General features: G+C 50.8%; 1 protein-coding gene across 1 annotated transcript in view; it reads left to right on the top strand.

Moving 5' to 3' along the window:
• Window positions 1-1,850: 1,850 nt before the first annotated feature.
• Window positions 1,851-20,384, top strand: part of ELAVL1 (ELAV like RNA binding protein 1) — a 43,372-nt gene continuing 24,838 nt past the window's right edge. The window contains exons 1-2 of the mRNA XM_024236970.3: window positions 1,851-2,034; window positions 15,668-15,855. Coding sequence (XP_024092738.1) covers window positions 15,684-15,855 — 172 coding nt within the window. The 5' untranslated portion in view covers window positions 1,851-2,034; window positions 15,668-15,683. The remainder of the gene's footprint in view (window positions 2,035-15,667; window positions 15,856-20,384) is intronic.

The following is a 20,384-nucleotide window of genomic DNA, read 5'->3' as shown; positions in this document are numbered from 1 at the left end:
CAGCCATGTGCCAAGTGCAAAAAAAAAAAAAACCCTACAAAACACACACGGAGGCCAGGTGCAGCAACTCATGCCTGTAATCCCAGCACTTTGGGAGGCCGAGGTTGGTGGATCACCTGAAGTTGGGAGTTCAATACTGGCCTGGCCAACATGATGAAATCTGTTTCCACTAAAAATACAAAAAAATTAGCCAGGCATGGTAGCAGGCGGTCCCAGCTACTTGGGAGGCTGAGGCATGAGAATCACTTGAATAGGGATGCAGAGGTTGCAGTGAGCTGAGATCACACCACTGCATTCCAGCCTGCACAGCAGATTGAGACGCTGTCTCAAAAAAAACAAAACAAAAAACTTTTCTAAGAAAATATGATTAAAAAAAGAAATAGGCTGGGCACCGTGGCTCACGCCTGTAATCCCAACACTTTGGGAGGCCAAAGCAGGAGGATCACTTAAGTCTAGAAGTTTGAGACCAGCCTAGGCAATACAGCAAGACTTCATCGCTACTAAAAAATTAAAAATTAGCCGGGCATAGTGGCACATCCTGTAGTCTCAGCTACTCAGGAATCTGAAGCCGGAGGATTGATTGCCTGAGCTGGGGAAGTTGAGGCTGCAGTGAGCCGTGATCACACCACTGCACTCCAACTTGGGTGACAGAGTGAGATCCTGTCTCAAAAAACAAACAAACAAACAAAAAGAAAAGCAAAATTGTAGGCCAGGCGCAGTGGCTCACGCCTGTAATCCCAGCACTTTGGGAGGCTGAAGCGGGCAGATCACGAGGTCAAGAGATACAGATCATCATGGCCAACACGGTGAAACCCCGTCTCTACTAAAAATACAAAAATTAGCTGGTTGTGGTGGCGCAGCGCCTGTAGGCCCAGCTACTCAGGAGGCTGAGGCAGGAGAATCGCTTGAACCTGGGAAGCAGAGGTTGCAGTGAGCCGAGATCACGCCACTGCACTCCAGCCTGCCGACAGAACGAGACTCTGTCTCAAATAAATAAATAAATAAAAATAAAAAGCCTATTATTTTCAGATCATTAAAAAAAAAAAAAAGAAAAAATTAGGCAGAGTGCAGGCATGCGTGTAATCCCAGCTCTTTGGAAGGCGGAGGCAGGAGAATCGCTTGAGTCCAGGAGTTCGAGACCAGCCTGGGCAACAGAACCAGAGCCCATCTTTATATAAAAAAAATTAAACATGTAGCTTGCATGTATTTCTACTAGGGCATTCTAGGCCAGCGCTGGCTTAGAATGTTAGCCCAATAAGACCAGGTATTATTTTTCTGCTCACTGCCCATACAGTGATTGACACACAGTAGGCGCTCAATGACATTTTAATGAATGAATGAGATGCTGAGCCTTCGGGAACTGGCTTGCTCAAAGAGCCAGCACCGATGGAGCGCTGACCACGTTCCATGCCCCGCCTCCTCAGCGTACCAGAGAAGGAAACTGAGGCCCGGCAAGGTGACGTCAGCTCCTGCCCAACGGCACGTAGCGCGGAAACGTCGGGGCCGGGATTCGAACCCAGGTTCTGTACCTGTAACCCCGGCGCGCTGACCGTTCCTACCTTACCGGGCGGCGGCAGGACAGACAAGTGCGGGACACACGGCGAGCGCTCAACCAGAGGCGCCGCTCCTCAGCCACCGCCTTCCGTCAGCCTCCGAGGGCCGGAACCTAGCTCGCCCCCTCCGCGGCCATCGCTGGCTGCCCTCGTCTCCGCCGGCCGCGGAGCCCCTCGCTGGCGGCGCCGACCGGAAGTCCCGCCTCTCCCGCGCGCCTCGGAGCGTCGCGACAGCCACGCCGGCCAATGAGCAGCACGCCGTGGCGGACGTCGGCCAATGGGCTCGCGCGCCGGGGGGGCGTGTCCGGGCCGCGGGCCGGAGCGGGTCGTGCGCGCTGAGGAGGAGCCGCTGCCGCCGTCGCCGTCGCCGCCACCGCCGCCGCCGCCACCGCTACCGAGGCCGAGCGGAGCCGTTAGCGCCGCGCCGCCGCCGCCTCCCGCCCGCCCCGGAGCAGCCCCGGGCCCGCCCGCCCGCGTCCAGGTGAGGCAGTGGGGGGCCTTCGGCGGCGCCCGACGGGGTAGGCCGCGGCAGGCCTGAGCTCGCCTGGCCTGGCCGCGGGGCGCCCGCGGGCCTGCACCGGCCGAGGCCCAGGCCGCGCCGGACCGGGGGAGGGGACGCGCGCGGGGGCCGCGGCGGGCGGGTCGGGGCGGGCCGGTGTGGGCGCCGGCGACAGGCCCCGGGGCCGGATTCCTCTGGCGCCTCGAGGGACGGACGAGGGGGATACGGCGTGGGCATGCGCCGGGGGGCCGGGCTGCACGGCCGGGGGCCCGGGTCGCCTTGGAAGCTCCGGCTCCGGGGGCGGGAGAGTGGGGCCAGCGACGGGGGAGCGCCGGGAACGCTTTGAGCGCGCAGAGGTCACGGCCCACGGGCTTGCTCCCCCGGGAAATCCCACAGATTCTTTTGTGGTCGTTGTCAGAGCACCGCGGCCGGTGCGAGGTCCTTTGAGAAGTGTGCAAACCCTTCAGTAGATACACGGGAGTCCTGGGGAAAATAAAAATCTAAACTGCATCTTTTTTTGAGCGCCATCTCTAACAAAGCTGTTTGTGGGGCGTGGGACGTTAGGATTTGTAAAATATGTGTGTGTGCCTGTTGGAAACACAAGCTGCACACAGTTGAACAATGGGGGATGGATGCCCTTCCTTCCTTTTCCGGTGCTCTGGGCTGTGGGGCTTGTTAAAATGGGTTTTGGTCCCTACTGTGTGCAGGGCAGGTGGAGAAGAACTTCTGCACAACTTCTGCACGGGCTTCCCGTGGTGGGACTGAGCCCCCTTGCTAGAAGGTGTTCGTCTAAGATCTGGATGGCCAGAAGTGGGAAGATGAGGAGAATGATGTGTCTAGAGCAGGGTTTCTCAACGTTGGCCCTACTGATGTTTGGGGTCAGATAGTTTTTGGTTGTGGTGGTGGGGGCTTCCCTGTGCAATGTAGGAAGTTGAGCCGTATTCCTGGCCTCTACCCACTAGATGCCAGCAGTATCCCCATGCCCCAGGTCGTGAGGATCAAAAGTATCTCCAAACATTGCCAGATGGCCCGGGTTGCGGGGGAGGGGTCTCTTCACTCTCACACACACAGGTGAGAACCATTACTGAACTAAATGCTCTTCCTCCAAAAGTTCTAATGCCTTGGGAGATGCTCCCAAGACCTCGAACAAGCTTGACTCTGTTGAGCCTTAGTTTTCTTATCTGTAAAATGGGAAGGACAAAAGTGTGGTGCAAATTGAAGAGGGTGGGAAGCCCGTTGCGTTGTGCGTGGTCTGTGCCTGGTAGGCACTGAATAAATAATGTTGTACATAACCACCAGTATTTATTGAGGATTTACTATGTGGTTGACACTTTGTGGACGTTTGTCTGCAGTCCTTGAGGCAGGTGATGTTATAATTTCCATTAATTTCCATTTTAGAGATGAAGAAACTGAGGCTTAGATGGGTCACTTGATATGACCAGTCTCATGCACTAAAGTGGCCGCGCCAGGGTTTGAACTCGGGCCCTCTGATTCAAAACCCTTACTGTTAACCACTCGATTGTACTGCTCCTATAATCACAAGGCTCCAGGGCACTCCACTCAGTTGTCATCGAATATTTTCTGTGTGCAAAGTTCTGTGCTGGGATCTATTATCAAATTCTGCAACTTTGAGGCCCACAAAGAGGTTGAGATACATGAACGTCTCCAAATGTGGAAGGAAATAATACTGTTTATGTTGATGCGTTGGTTTTGAGCACACAGAGTTTCAGTCTGGATGTATTGAGTCTGAGATCATGGTGCTATTTCTTTTTTTTTTTTTTTTTTTTTTTGAGACGGAGTCTCGCTCTTGTTGCCCAGGCTGGAGTGCAGTGGTGCGATCTCGGCTCACTGCAAGCTCCGCCTCCCGGGTTCACGCCATTCTCCTGCCTTAGCCTCCCGAGTAGCTGGGACTACAGGCGCCTGCTACCACGCCCGACTAATTTTTTGTATTTTTAGTAGAGACAGGGTTTCACCGTGTTAGCCAGGATGGTCTCGATCTCCTGACCTCGTGATCCGCCTGCCTCGGCCTCCCAAAGTGCTGGGATTACAGGTGTGAGCCACCGCGCCTGGCCCATGGTGCTATTTCTTTTCTTTTTTTTTTTTTTGAGACAGTTTCACCCTTGTTACCCAGGGTGGAGTGCAATTGTGCCATCTCAGCTCACTGCAACCTCCGCCTCCCGGGTTCAAGCGATTCTCCTGCCTCAGCCTCCCAAGTAGCTGGGATTACAGGCAGCCGCCACCACGCCCAGCTAATTTTTTGCATTTTTAGTAGAGATGGGATTTCACCTTGTTGAGCAGGCTGGTCTCCAACTCCTGACCTCAGGTGATCCACCCGCCTTGGCCTCCTAAAGTCCTGGGATTACAGGTGTGAGCCACTGCGCCCGGCCCATGGTGCTATTTCAAGTAAAAGAAATGAGAGAATTATGAAAAAACTGTTTATGAAAATTTCTTGCCTCTCTCACTCTCCGCTTTCCATCTCTTCCCTCTTTTCACACTCCAGCAGGAGTTGTGTTCTGTAAATGCACATCTAATTGTATCCCTTCTGATTTAAAATCTTTGCGCAGAAAAAAGACACGTTTTCTTGACCTCTCTGGTGGCTTAAAAGATAAAGCTAGAAGCCCTTAGTTTGGAGTGCCAGTTCCTTCACTCCCTAACCCTCCCCGCCCCTGCACGTAGACCCCAAACTCTAACCCTCCCTGCCTGTTGCAGCCTCCACCTGGAGACAGATCTCTTCCACCTGGAGATCCGTTGCTTATGCTCCATGGCTCAGCCCAGAGCTCACTGGCCGTTTGAAGCCTCGTCTGACTGCCACTCTTCCTCCACCCGCACCGGAATCAACTGTTCCCTCCTTAGTGTTCCCATCCCATTCAGTTTATTGAATCGAATTCAAGGCTGAATGGCGAGAGAAGCGCAGCGCCGGGCTGGCGCCCGTAGGTGGCAGTAGCGAGGCGGTGCGGCCGACCCGAGCTGTGGGTCAGGGGAAGACCGACGGAAGCCAGCCTGTGGGAGGGAAGTGAGGCTCGCTCCCTCCTCTGAACGACTCTCCCTGCTCCGCTGCTGTGTCCCGGGCCCCCGCTAGGCTCTGGAGAGTGTGCATGATGTGTGTAGGTCATCTCAGCCCACTCTGATGAGTGCTGTGAGAATTATGCCCTGGCTGATGTGGAAGCCCAGAAAAGGGACCTGGGTGGGCACAGGAGAGCCCAGAATGCTTCCTGGAGGAGAGGAGGCAGTAGCGGTGGGGAGGAGCTAACCAGGCAAAGACAATAGGGTGGGGCTTTGTAGGATACAGCCAAGCCCGGAGGTGGGAACATCGCAGTGTTCAGAGAACATGGTGTGTTCAAAGAACCACGTGGGTTCTTTAGGGGCAAGAAGGCTGAAATGGGTAGTGGCGGCAGGAGTGCTCAGGTGTCCACTGGGCAGAGGGCTTGGCTGTTACCCTGCAGCTAGGCCAGGGGTGGCTACTGAGCAGTTTTAGTTCACTGCTCACCCTGGTGGAGAGGCTGGGGGGAGACAAGGAGAAACCAGTCACAGGCTATTGCAGTACTGAGGTGGCCCGGTAATGGCTGAACCGCTTGAGGGTCAGGACTGGGACTGCTGCTTTATTTTGTATGCCTGATGCTTTGCTCTGTGCCTGGCACGTGGTTGATATTTTGTCTGTGCCAGGGAAAGGAAAGATTGGCAGACTACTCAGAAGTGACTGGATCCAGGTACCTGTCAAACAGACATCTGTGGCTGGGTGTAGTGGCTCACACCTGTAACCCCAACAGCTTGGGAGGCCAAGGTGGAAGATTGCTCAAGGCCAGGAGTTCAAGACCAGCCTGGGCAACTTAGCGAGATCCCATCTCTAAAAAAAAAAAAAAAAAAAAAAAAAAATTTTAAGAGCGAGACGTTTATGTCAGGGGAAGGAATCACAGGAGAGGGAACAATCCTGAACAGCTTGATGGCCAGACTCATGTCACCATGAACAGAAACAGGCAGACTCAAGGAAGGGGAGCGACTAGGAGGAAGAAGATGAAGCTGGGTTTAGAGACACTGAGTTTGAAATCCCACTTAGGAGTCGGTCTAGCAGGAGGTGACAGGAATCTGAATAGGGATGGTGGCAGAGAGGTGGCAGGACAGTGAGAGATCTCACATGTCAAACTGGCAGGACATGGTGCTTGATTAGGTCCACGGGATAGAGAGAGGTGGCTTGGGGGACAGGTGGGGCTATGCCACCAAATGAAGTAATTCGGGGGCGGAGGCGGTTTGAAGAGAGGGCAAGGACAGGAGGAGAGGAGATGAAGGTGTTTGTAGCTGCAGACAGGGAGGTTGGGGAGACATACATTCACCTTGATTTTGTTCATGAAGTGGGACTAGAGACAGGTGCTCGCTGTACCAGGCACTGTGGAGCAAGGGGTGATATCCCCAGTGGAGGAAGCTGAAGCTCTGGGAAGAGGAGCCACTTCTGCACAGTAGTTCAGCCGATGAGCAGGAGACTTAGTGCCCAGCTCAGGCCTGCCAGGCTCCAGAGCTCAGGGTTTTTTCCTGCCATGCCCTGTTGCTTTGCACTTCTGTGTGAGATCCCTGCAGTGGCCTTTGGCCTTGACCAGCCAAAAAGAAGCCAGAGCTCTTAGCAGGGCTGTGGGGTGCCTGGACTGGGCCACAGGCCAGCCACACCTGACCTGCTCCTGCCCCGGGCTTCTCAGCCTGTCTGAAAGGGAATTGTCACTTAGCTGGAGCTGCTCCAGCCAGGCATCCTGCCCTTCTGTGGGCCATGGGCAGGGGCCTGGAAGAAGCTGGTGCCATGTCCACCTGAGACCTCGCCTTGCATGGCATTTATAACTGGGTCAGGTGGTGCTTTGGGTTTTTTCTGGCAGCAGAGCATTTCCTGAATGACCTAAGCCTTTTTTACCTTGAAGACAGAATGTTGCATCTGGAAAGGACCTTAAACATTATTGGGTCCAAGCCCTGTCAGATGATGTGTGAAGTGTCAAGATTGAGCCTGAAGATAGATTTGACTGTTCTAGTTTTGCTCTGGCTCAAGTGGTTTAGAATACCTGCTCCGTCATGATGCAATGGAAGTGATGCTCATGCATGCCTGGTGGAAAGCAGCCTCACTGCTTCACTCTTTTTCTGTCACACATAAAGACGCACACATCTCTCTCCCCTGGATATGCGCTAGATGATCGACGGATGTGAACAACATCACTGATGTCACATAGACAACCAGGATTGTTTAAGATAGTGCATTGGAGTCAAAAACCTTCAGAGATCATCCAAACAAGACTTCTCCCAGAGGCCAGGCACCGACGGTGGCTCTCGCCTGTAAGCCCAGTGCTTGGGAGGCTGAGGTAGGAGGATCACTTGACGTCAGGAGTTAAAGACCAGCCTGAACAACATGGTGAGACCCCCATCTCTACAAAACATAAAAAAGCGGCCAAGCGTGGTGGCTCATGCCTGTAATCCCAGCACTTTGGGAGGCCAAGGCGGGTGGATCACCTGACGTCAGGAGTGCGAGAGCAGCCTGGCCAACATGGTGAAACCCTGTCTCTACTAAAAATAAAAAAATTAGCCGGGCGTGGTGGCAGGTGCCTGTAATCTCAGCTACTCGGGAGGCTGAAGCTGGAGAATCGCTTGAACCTAGGAGGCGGAGGTTGCAGTGAGCCAAGATTGCACCACTGCACTCCAGCCTGGGTGACAAAGCAAGACCCCCCTCTCTGCAGAACATAAAAAAGCTTAGACAGAACTACATAGAGGACTTAGTAGGATTGCGTAGTGACACGCACCTGCAGTCCTGGGTACTTGGGAGGCTTAGGTGGGAGGATCACCTGAGCCTAGGAGGCCGGGGCTGCAGTGAGCCGTGATCATGCCTCTGCACTCCAGCCTGGTCTGAGAGCCAGCAGCCTCCTGTCCTGCTGTGTGACACACCCTGGGTTTGCCTGGGGACTCTTAGATGGCAATGATATAACCTGGGCCCTCAAGGTTCTCACCATTGACATTGGTCATTGAGTGTAAGGCAAATAATGATAGGAGTGGTTGGGACAGTAACAAAGGTTTACAGCAATGGCATGGAGGCACTGAGAACTAGAGTAAGTAACCTGTTGTCTTGGGGGAAGGTGACTTTTTTTTTAAATTTTTTATTTTTTTTTAGACAGTCTCACTCTGTTGCCCAGGCTGGAGTGCAGTGGCGTGATCTTGACTCACTGCAACCTCTGCCTCCTGGGTTCAAGCGAGTCTCGTGTCTCAGCCTCCTGAGTAGCTGGTACTACAGGCATGCACCATCATGCCCAGCTAATTTTTGTAATTTCAGTATAGACAGGGTTTCACTATGTTGGCCATGCTGGTCTCAAACTCCTGACCTCAGGTGATCTGCCTGTCTTGGCCTCCCACATTGCTGGGATTACAGGCATAAGCCACCACACCAGGCCAGGAAGGTAGCTTTTTAAAGATGAGCCAGCCTGGTGTAGTGGCTCTCACCTATAATCCCAGCACTTTGGGAGGCCCAGGTGGGAGGATGACTTGAAGCCAGCATGGGCAACAAAATGAGACCCGTCTCTACAAAAAATTTAAAAATCAGCCGGGTATGGTAGCACGCGCCAGTAGTCCCAGCTACTTGGGAAACTGAGGCAGTTTGAGGCTGCAGTGAGCCGTGATTGTGCCATTGCACTCCAGTTTGGCAACAGAGCAAGACCCTGTCTCAAAAGAAAAATAAGTAAATATAAAAGTGAGCTGGGAGGCCAAAGTAGGAGGACCACTTGAGCTTGGGAGTTCAAGACCAGCCTGGGCAACAAAGCGAGACCCCCATCTCTTTAAAAAAAAATACTAATTTTAAAAAATGAGCTGGAAAGTGAAGGAGAGGACACTAGTGCCCTGCAGAGGGAACAGCCAAAACAGAGGCCTGTAGCATATTGGCAAGAAGCTGGAGTGAGCGGGAAGGGAGGGTGGTGACTGAGGCTGGAGAACCACCTGGGTCCAATTGTGAAGGGCCTTGCCAGTTTGACAGTTGCACTGTCATGACAACTTGAGGCCTGGCCCTGCCACTTATTAACGGCATGCCTGACGGTGAGCATCATCGTGTGACCGCCGAGCCTCAGTGGGTGGTGACTACTGACAGGGAAGACCAGAAGGGTGAGCATCTTGATTGCGGGACAGTGCAGGCCTTGCACCTCGAGAGACAGAAGTGGCTACGACTTGGGAGTCATTGATAATTGAGTGGTGACAAGGCCTGGTTGTGGTTGGAGCTTGTGGGATAGAAGCTGATTTGGCCCGGGATCGATGATGCAGATTTGGAGAAGGTCAAGGGAAGGGCCTCCAGAGAGTGGGGTGGGGGCCCAGAAATGCCATGAAACTGCTTTGCAGGGCAGGTTGTTGGTTTCTCCCGTGTTGCTAGTTGACCAAGAACTTGACCTGCAGGGGCTGCTCAGCCTTGACTCAGAGTGTTAGGAGGAACAGGGCCGCAAAGCAGAAGTTCTCTTTTTAAACCTTTTAAAATTTATTTTTATTGTGGTTTTGTTGTTGTTTTTGAGGCAGGATCTCACTCTGTCGCCCAGGCTGGACTGCAGTGGCGCAATCATAGCTAACTGCAGTGTTGACCTCCCAGGCTCTAGTGATCCTCCCAACCGAGCCCCCCTATTAGCTGGTATTGCATACAGGTGTGCATCACCATTCCTGGGTAATTTTTAATTTTTTTTTTTTTGGTAATGATGGCATCTCTCTGTGCTGCCCAGGCTGGTCTTGAACTCCAAGCTTAAGCAGTCCTCCCACCTTGGCCTCTGAAAGCGCTGGGATTAAATGCATGAGTCGCCACACTCAGACAATTTATTTTTAAATTTGCATGTAGGAAAATTCATTTTTTCGAGTAGAGTTCTCTGAGTTTTGACAAATGGATAAAGTTGTTTGATTACCACCATAATAAAGATTGGAAAGTTCGCTCTCCCACAAACAGAAATACTCCATCCTCCTGTCCCTGTGTAATCAACTTTTCCCCTCACTCCCTAACCCTAGCAACCACAGATCCATCCCTATGGTTTTGCCTTTTCCAGGAAGGCACAGAAATGATGTGGCAAGATGTATTTGAGATTCACACAAGTAGCATAAATTGGTGATACCTTTTATTGCCAGGTAGTATTCTGTTGTGTGGTGTATCCCAGTTTATCCATGAATGGCTTGAAGAATATTTGGGTTGTTGTAGTTTTGGATGATTATGAATAATGCCACTCTGCACATTTATATACAGATTTTTGTGTGAACATAGATTTTCCTTTCTATTGCTTTAATACTAGGAGTAGGATTGCTGGATCCCATGCTAAGTGTATATTTCACCATGAGAAACTGCCAATCTGTTTTCCAAAGTGGCTGTCACATTTCACATTTTTGCATTCCCACCAGCAGTGCATGAATATTCTGGCTTCTCCACATCCCTGCCAACACTTGACATTGTCTGTTTTGTTGCTGTTGGTTGTTTTTGTTTTATTTTGCTTTAGCCATTCTAATAGGTGGGTAGCGGTGTCTCGATGTGGTTTTAATTTGACTAATGATGTTGAGCATCTTTTCATGTGCCTGTCTGCCATCCATATATATTCTTTGGTATAGTATCTGTTCAGATCTTTTGCCATTTTTGAAACCAGGTTGTTTACTCATTATGTTGTTTTTGGTTTTTGGAGATGGAGTCTGGCCCTATCGCCCAGGTTGGAGTACAGTGGCGCGATCTTGGCTCACTGCAACCTCTGCCTCCCGGGTTCAAGCGATTCTCCTGCCTCAGCCTCCCCAGTAACTGAGATTACAGATGCCCACCACCACGCTTTGCTAAGTTTTTTTTGTTGTATTTTTGTAGAGATGGGGTTTCACCATGTTGGCCAGACTGGTCTCAAACTTCTGACCTCAGGTGATCCACCCACCTCGGCCTCCCAAAGTGCTGGAATTCCAGGCGTGAGCCCCCACACTGGCCTGCTTATGTTTTGAGAGCTTAAAAAAAAGTGTTCTGGGCCAGGTGCGGTGGCTCACGCCTGTAATCCCAGCACTTTGGGAGGCTGAGGTGGGCAGATGGGCAGATCACGAGGTCAGGAGATGGAAACCATCCTGGCTAACACGGTGAAACCGCGTCTCTACTAAAAATACAAAAAATTAGCTGGGCGTGGTGGCGGGCGCCTGTAGTCCTAGCTACTTGGGAGGCTGAGGCAGGAGAATGGCGTGAACCCGGGAGGTGGAGCTTGCAGTTAGCCAAGATCATGCCACTGCACTCCAGCCTGGGTGACAAAGCGAGACTCCATCTCAAAAAAAAAAAAAAAAAAAAAAGTGTTCTGGGTTGGGTGAGGTGGCTTACGCCTATAATTCTATCACTTTGAGAGGCCAAGATGGGAGGATCACTTGACACCAGGAATTCAAGACCAGCGTGGGCAACATAGTGAGACCCCATCGCAACAAAAAATAAAAAATTAGCCAGAAGGCTGAGGCAGGAGGATTGCCTGAACCCAAGAGTTTGTGGCTGCAGTGAGCTATGAGTATGGCATTGCACTTCAGCCTGGGCAATGGATTGAGACTTTGACTCAAAAAAAAAAAAAAGAGTTCTGACTACAAGTCTCTTTTGCAAATGTTTACTCCAGTTGGTGGATTTTAATTCTCGTAGCAGTATCTTTCACAGAGCAAAAGTTTTAAATTTTGATGATATCCAGTTTATCCTTTTTTTTTTTTTGTAATGAAGTGGGCTTTTGGTGTTGTGTCTGAGAAATCTTTCCCCAGCCCAATGCCACAAAGATTTTTCTCCAAGAAATTTTATATTTTTACATTTTAAAACAGAGGTCGGCAGATTTTTTTTGTGTGAAGAGCCAGATGGTAAATATTCTCAGCTTTTTTGGCCATACGGTTGCTACTACTTAACTCTGTTATTGTAGTACAAAACTATCTATAGACAGACAATACATAAACAAATGAGACAAGCTGTGTTCCAATAAAACTTTATTTATAACAACAGGCAATGGGCCAGATTTGTCCCACAGGCCATGATGTATGTTTCAGAAGGTCCACTTTTCCCAGGCCTAGAGGATACCACACTGTGGACAGTAAGCCTGGGGCAGCCATTGTCCATCTCACCGTCCATGAAAGCAGAATGAGGGAAAAAGCAAAGTAGATGCCTAACTCTTAGAGAAACGGCGAGGAGAAGGAAAAGTAAAGGAAAAAAGAGGAAGAAAGAAGGGAAATGCTTGAATTACATTTTGAGCAAGCTTCAGTGTGCATTTTAATTCTTCAGAGTTAACCCTTGTGGTCTGTTTGGATCAGCTTCCAGCAAATGTTTTTGTCTGTTTGTTTGTTTTTGAGCCAGTGATCTATTTTAAAATCTCGTGGCCACAGATGGTGTAACAGACACGTGGAGTTTCTCATGATTAAACTCTGTAGGTCCCGAGCTGCTACTGAAAGTTGAAATTTAGCCATTTCCCGTTAGCGAATATTTAGAATTCTATCCAGTTTTATACTCTTATGAACCATGAGGTAGTGCCTTCCTTGCACGTTTTGTTTTGTTTTGAGACAGAGTCTCACTCTGTTGCCCAGGCTGGAGTGCAGTGGCGCCATCATGGCTCATGCAGCCTTGATCTCCTGGGCTCAAGCGATCCTCCCTGCCTTTGTCTCCCGAGTAGCTGAAACTATAGGCTTGGGTCACCATACCCACTAAATTATTTTATTTTTTGTTGAGAGTCAGGGTCTCATGTTGTTGTCCAGACTGGTCTTGAACTCCTGCATTTGCGTGATTATTTCTGTAGGAAGATCCTGCAGTTGTGAGTCAGAAGGTTGTACCATCTCATACTCAGATCAGTAGCAGGTGATCTTGCGCTGGATTTTATTCCATGTGACTGGCAGAAAATAGCATCTGGTTTTCTTTTGCATTTTCCTCATTGTTCATGAAGATGAAGTTCAGTGTCTTTTTCTGGACCTATGAGCCATTTGAATTTAAGGCCTTTATAAATTGCTGCTCACATCCTTTGCCTGCTTCCCTCTTGGTTACGTCTCTTCTTTTATCCCTTACCAATTTGTACATGTTCCGAATCAAGTTTTCCCAACCTCGGCAGTACTGACATTTGGGGTTAGATAATTCTTGGTTGTGGGGCCGTCCTGTGCCCTGAAGGGTGCTTTACAGCTCTCTGACTTCTACCCACCAGATGTCAGTAGCACCCCCTCCCCCTGACCCCTGGCCCTCACCAAGTCACAGTAACCAAAAATGTCTCCAGACATTGCCCTGTGTCCCCTTGGGGGCAGAATGGCCCAGTGTGAAAACCACAGGTCTAAATAATAGAATATGCAGTGAATCTTTTCTTCAGGCTACTCCTCCTTGTCTAGGTCTGTGATGCCTTTTGCTGTACAGAAGTTTTTAATTTCATGGAGTCTCACTTCTCAGTCTTTTTTTCTATGGCTTTTGATGCTAACCTACTTTTTAAAGAGCAGGGAGCATAGGACATCCTCAAATAAAAGAAATGCTAGGAAATTGTACTGATTTTGCACATTGTCTGAGAGTAGTAGGAGGGTAGGGAAGACCTGGATGTTTCTACCAGGAGGAAAGAAACCAGACCTAATTCTTCCCTCGGCGTTGATTCAGGGAGTAGGTAGGAAATCTCCACATGAGAGGTGTGTTCAGATTTTTATGTAACTGCTGGCAAGGCTATTTTTAAAGAAGGCCAAAGGCGCGTGACCGTGGGCACTGGGTGTTCAAACATAACAGAATTGAGCAACAGGGATCTGGGGAAAGGGGTGGGCTCTCACCGAGCCCTCCAGGCGGGTGGCCATCCACAGGGATGACTACCTGCGTGTTTAGAGGCAGGGATGAGGGGCCTCTGAGGAGCGAGCCCAGTGTGCGGCGCACTTTCAGCAGGGCAGGCTCGGCATGCTTGGCCGCATTGATCTGGACTCTTCTCCAAAGTCATCACTGGCTCTGATGTTTATCACTGAAAGGAAAGACTTCAGCAACTGAGAAAGACATTTCAAAGCCTGCAAACTGTGAAGACCAAGTTCCTCTGACTGGTAGAGAAACCCTCACCTCTTTCCAGCTCAGTCACTGCATCTTTGGGAATAAACAGGTGCAGAGGACCATTGCCTACCTGCCCCCTCAGCAGCAGGGTGTCCAGGGGTGGGGTTCAGGGACACCCCACAGGCTCTGGACATGGGGAGAAAACAATTGGAAATCTGGAATTCTCTCAAGAGACAACCCAAAGGCATTTTTACAGGATCTTAAATTGTGGTGCTGGAATTGTTTGTAGGTCTCTCCGAAGCCCTCTTAGTGAACTTGGAGTTGTTCTGTTTTGTGTCCATAGACTATTTTTTAGAGCAGTTTTAGGTTTACAGAAAAATTCGAAGTGGAGAACACTCGTTCCGTAGCATTACAATGAAGTATTGACTGAATAAAATTTTTTTAAAATAGAAAGAAGCCGGACACAGTGGCTCATGCCCGTAATCCTAGCACTTTGGGAGGGTGAGATGGAAGGATTACTTGAGGCCAGGAGTTCAAAATTAACCTGGGCAAGATACCATCTCTACAAAAATTTTAAAAATTAGCCGGGCGTGGTGGCGCATGCCTGCGTTCCCAGCTACTCAGGAGGCTGAGGTGAGAGGATCGTTTGAGGATCTCCCAGGAGTTCAAGGCTGCTGTGAGCTGTGATGGCGCCACCACACCCATTATTAGCATCTCACATTCACGTGGTACCTGTTATTCTTGGTGAATCAATATTGACACATTATTAGTAACTAAAGAGCGTAATTCAGATTAGAGTTCACTCTGTATATTGTTCATTCTATGGGTTTTGACAAACATGTATTGTCACATCCACCATTATATATCATGCAAAATAGTTTCACTGCCCTAAAACCCTGACAATCCCGTGTTCCACTATTTGTTGTCCCCCCACCCCGACCTGCATCCCTAGCAACCATTGATTTTTTTCTCTGTAGTGTGCCTCTTCCAGAAGGTCATAGAGTTGGAATCATACAGTATATCACTTAACAATAGACATTTAAAGTTCCTTTAAATGTCTTCCCTGGCTTAATAGCTCATTTCTTTTTATCGTCAAAAAATATGCCGGTGTGCAGCTGAACCACATGAATGGAGTCTGTTTATTCATTCACCCATTGGAGGAGATCCTGGTTGCTTCCAGGTTTTGGCAATTATGAGTGAAGCCGCTGTAAACATCCACGTGCAGATTTTTGTGTGGCTGTAAGTTAACATGCAGCGTAGAAAAGAATCTCTAAGTGCAGGGCCAGGTGCCGTGGCTCACGCCTCTAATCCCAGCACTTTGGGAGGCTGAGGCAGGTGGATCACCTGAGGTCAGGAGTTCGAGACCAGCCTGGCCAACACAACAAAACCCCGGCTCTACTAAAAATACAAAAATTAGCTGGGCATGGTGGCAGATGCCTGTAATCCCAGCTACTCAGGAGGCTGAGGTGGGAGAATCACTTGAACCTGGGATGCAGAGGTTGCAGTAAGCTGAGATTGTGCCACTGCACTGCAGCCTGCGTGACGGAGTGAGACTCTGTCTCAAAAACAAAACAAAAGAAAGGAAAGAAAAAAAATCTCTAAATGCAGATGCAGTTACTAGTTTTGCCTTCATATACTGCAGTATGAACATTTTGAATTTACTTGCTCTTCTTCTCTTGGCAGATTTTTGAAAAATACAATGTCTAATGGTTATGAAGACCACATGGCCGAAGACTGCAGGGGTGACATCGGGAGAACGAATTTGATCGTCAACTACCTCCCTCAGAACATGACCCAGGATGAGTTACGAAGCCTGTTCAGCAGCATTGGTGAAGTTGAATCTGCAAAACTTATTCGGGATAAAGTAGCAGGTAAAGAAATGGAGGCGTTTTAGTAAACCGGGTATTGGTGGCCGTCCTTTGGGCACTGTCTCCTTTGCCTGTGACTCTGTGGCATTCCTCAGTGCAGGATAACTACAGCCTTGAAACGATGGCTGTGAAGTTTCATTTTTATTTCAAACTCTGTCCATTGCTCTTGTATAAGATCGGACATAAGTTCCCAAAAGAGGAAAAATTCATTGTAAGACAGAGAGCATGTACAAAATAAGACAGTGGGAGGAGAGGAAGGAACCAGAGACAGGGCATTCTGAGAGCTGGAAGGGGCTGGAGAACCACAGCCTGACCTGGCTTGGCCTGGGCAGATTGATTGGGTCCCACGTGTGGAAGGGACCCTGGTGAGTGTACTGTCCAGGGCAGGCGCAAGTAGGCCCGCCCATGTCTGTCCGGGCCCCCATGCTTGGTCAGGCCCAGGTCAGCAGAACACCGAGGACCTCGTGAACAGCCCTTCATTATGTTTGGGCTGCTCTGTCTACTGTCAACGCCATCAACTTGAACTTCTGCACCATGCTGAGCTTGAACTCAGAGGGGCAGGAGCCTGGCAGCTAAAAGCCCTGCTGTTCCACTCCCTCACAGTGGGACTTCTAAGCCTTTGTGTCCCCATCCGGAATGTGGAGATTGTGGCTCCTACATCCCGGTGGTCCCTACCTCATAGGTGTTTGCAGAGGTCCTGGCACCTGTGAAGGCCCTCCTTACAGAGTGGCCTCCATTCTGAGAGCGTGGCTTCAGGGACTCTGGAGAGAATTATGGAGAGACCATGTGCAGAGCTGTCCTCCTCCTCCTCCTCTCCCAATGGCCCCTCTTCCTCCTCCTCCGTCTACCCGCCCCCACCCCCCTGCCTTCCTCTCTGTCTCTGCCCTGCTTTAGGAAGCCAAGGAGTGGCCAGTCCTCTTGGGGCTCTGGCTGCCACCCTGGATTTGGGGACTGTGATTCCCTATACTGAAAACTCACTTCAGGCTGGGCATGGTGGCTCACACCTATAATCCCAGCACTTTGGGAGGTCGAGGTGGGAGGATCACTTGCTCAGAGTTCAAGACCAGCCTGGGCAACATGGTGAAACCCCATCTCTACGAAAAATACAAAAACTTAGCTGGGCGTGTTGGCCCGCATCTGTGGTCCTGGCTATTTGGGGGGCTGAGGCAGGAGAATTGCTTGAGTCTCGGGGGTTGAGGTTGCAGTGAGCTGAGATTGCACCTTACCAAGTACCACTTGGTACTAAAGTGTCTTCTACACTTTAGTCTGGGCAACATAGTGAGACCTTGTCTCAAAAAAAAAAAAAAAAAAAACTAATTTAAAAGTTAAATGCTGGGCACGGTGGCTCATGCCTATAATCCCAGCACTTTGGGAGGTCAAGGCAGGCAGATCACCTGAGGTCAGGAGTTCGAGACCAGCCTGGCCAACATGGTGAAACCCTGTCTATACTAAATTCAAAAATTAGCCAGGCGTGTTGGCGCACGCCTATAATCCCAGCTACTCAAGAGGCCGAGGCAGGAGAATCACTTGAACCTGGGAGGCGGGGGTTGCGGTGAGCTGAGGTTGCGCCACTGCACTCGAGTCTGGGCAACAGAGTGAGACTCTATCTCAAAATAAAAGTTAAAAAAAGTTTCTATTATGAAACATTTCAAGCATACATGAATATAGAGTGATGTGTTGAACCTGATGTAACCATCATTGCACTTTATCTTCAATATTTTCCCCAGTAACCTTAAGACACCTGACCCTGGAATGACTCCCAAAGAGCCTGCCTGGCCGCTCTACAGGGAATTAGCTCTTCAGATGCAGGCACTGAATAACAAAGCCTTCTCTCCTTCCAACTCCGAGAGTCTGATTTAATAAACGCCTTCTCAATAGGGATTTTACGCAGTATACAAACTTGAGCAGTGTTAGAATGTTCTAGAAGCCAGCATCTCTCTCCTGCTCCAGGAGACCATCCTGAATAAGAGAAGGGTTTTAAAATTCTCCTGTGCCACTAACAAGTCTCACCTTTTTCCTCTGACTTTCTGGTGGAAGGGAATTTTCCTTGATATTCCTGAGCACCGGAGATTTTGCAAGCATTCCCATGGAATTTGCAGTCATTCTCCTGCAGCCTGACTTCTTTGTCTATTCCCTTGTGGTTTTCACAGGAATGTGAGCTATGCTAAAGGAACACCTAGATTTGGCTGAGTCTGGAGAGAACTGGTTTTGAGAATCAGTGAAGGCTGCAAAAGTGTAATTTGGAAATTATTTCAGTTCAGAGGTGAGCCCTGTCTTATCTTTGGACAGTAGTTAGTAACTGGCGCACCAGGAGTTGTGGAGTGGCTGGGCCTGGGCTTTCATCTTGGCCCAGCCTCTTGTTAGCAGCTCTTCAAGTGACTGGAGCTTTATGGAGAACATGCTGCAACCTGGCTTTGCTCAGCCTGCCGCCAGTGTGAGCAGACCTTCGCTGGCAGGGCCTAGGGCACAGCGCTGGGTCTCACCACCACTCTCCCTAGCCAACGGCTTTCTCCCAGCCTCCCAAGACAGCCTCTCACCCGGCCAGGCAGGCACCCCGGCGAATCTGATCCCTGGCCTAGCTCAGCTCACAACACGGGTGTCCCCGAGCCCCACAGCAGCCATTTCCCCATGTTTACCCTCCGCAGTCCTCTGACCACCCCCTTCACCCTCAGCTGATGACCACCCTCCGCTTCGCAGTGGAACTAACAGTGTCTCAGGCTCTCCAAGTGCCCACTTTTCCTGGGCTTCGAGTGTCTTGAATTCCTTCCAGACTTCCAGCTTCTTCTAGCTCGGAGTTCCTCCACGTTTGTGGCTCCTGACGTCAGGGCTGGACACCGCACTGGATGCTGCAGGGTGTTGAGCAGCATCCCTGGCCTCCACCCACGTGGTCCCAGTAGTGACAATCCCAGTAGTGAAACCCAAAAATGTCCTGATATTGCCGCATGTCCCCTGGGAGGCAGAGTCTCCCTTAGCGAGAGCCACTGCTGTGTGTGTTGGCCTCCCACCCACATACTGTCCCGTTCTCTGTCTCCATCTCCTTCCAGAAGCATCCTCTCCCATTGGCTTTCAGGAGCACCTCCTCCTCCCACCCGTCTAACTGCCCCTGAGGCCATGCACCATCTGTCTTTAGCACCTTTCCCCAGCCTTTGACTCAGCCGGTTATGCCAGAGGGTTATGCTCAGAGGGTTATGTCATTCTCCTCTTCTTCCAAAGCTGACACTCAGGGTGGGCAGAGTCACCCCATGGCTCCCAGCTGCCCTCTGTCTGCCACCTCCTTTTTGACCAGAAAGCTGTCCTGAGCTCCAGACGCCCTCGGCCCCTCAAATTCAGTATATTCCAAACTGACCTGACTCTCCCTAAAGCCAGCCACTCGTTTCCAGTTGGCCCCACCTTAGCCAATGGCACCACCATCCACTTGGTAACTCTGCTCAGAAATCTAGGAGTGTCCTTGGCTCTCATCCTCCTGGGTGTTTCTTCAGTCCATCCCTTTCCCGTCTCTCCTCAGCCACCATTCTAGCCCAGGACACCACTGCTTGTGGCCTGCGCTGTCATTTTGGCCTCTTAACTGGCCTCCTATGCTCCCTGAAGACCACTCTCCTCACTGCAGCAGAGGGGCCTGTTTGACAGCCCGCATGTGACCCTATCACTCCCCTCCTCAAACCATTCAGGTCCTGGTTGTGTTTGCTTAAGGAGGCCTCCCTTGGCCCAAGTGTCAGATGCTCCGCTGTGGGTTCCCATGGCACCTGGGCCGACCTGCACTGTGGGGTTTCCACCTGGCACTGAGCTGGAGCTTTCTGGTCTAGCACATCAGTATCTCTCCTGGAGGGAGAAGCTTTGTTAATCTCCGTAGCCCTAGACATAGCCAGTCGGTGTTTGCAGAGTGAAGGAAGGAATGAATGAATGAGTGGTGCTGGGGATAGGGGAGAGTGCAGATCATCATTCAGCAAATACTGGTTGAGTGCCAGCCATGGGCTGGGCACTGGTGGCGGGAGGAAGGAGGGGCGTGGTGATGGCTGGGAGGAAGGGACTGCCCCATGTGCTGCCCTCAAGACTCAGAATGTTTCTGGCTGGCCTGGCCCTGGTCCCTATGTTGGGGATATGGGGTTGGTTGGTTGTTGGCTGTTCCATCCACAAACACCAGCTAAGGAGGCCACTGCAGCGCCCAGCGGTCCTGCCCGCTGCCTTCCTGGGCAGCCCTGCCCCAGTGTCTGGTCTCTCCACAGTGGCCCCGTATGTCCCTCGGGGGATCAGAAGGAATCAGCCCTCTACTGTCATGGACGGCCTGTCATGCCGGAGCCACCAGGCTGCAGCCCCATTCACGGCTTCTGTCTTGCTGTGTATCTCTGGTTAGGTTAAAGCCCGCACCCCCACCCAAGGCTTTAACCACATCCCGGAGGAGGGGTGTCCCGAGAGGGTAGAGACACCCCTGGGCGCCTGCCCCCTCTCCCCACTCGCTGTACCCCCCCGCCCCCGGCACCCCCCAGTCAGGCCTTACTCTTGGGCGCTCATGATTCTCTGAACACTGTTCCCTC

The sequence above is a fragment of the Pongo abelii genome, chromosome 20 (assembly GCF_028885655.2).
Source record: "Pongo abelii isolate AG06213 chromosome 20, NHGRI_mPonAbe1-v2.0_pri, whole genome shotgun sequence".
NCBI classification, from domain to species: domain Eukaryota; kingdom Metazoa; phylum Chordata; class Mammalia; order Primates; family Hominidae; genus Pongo; species Pongo abelii.
The sequence above is the reverse complement of the archived record's forward strand: the minus strand, read 5'-3'. Positions and strand labels throughout refer to the sequence as shown.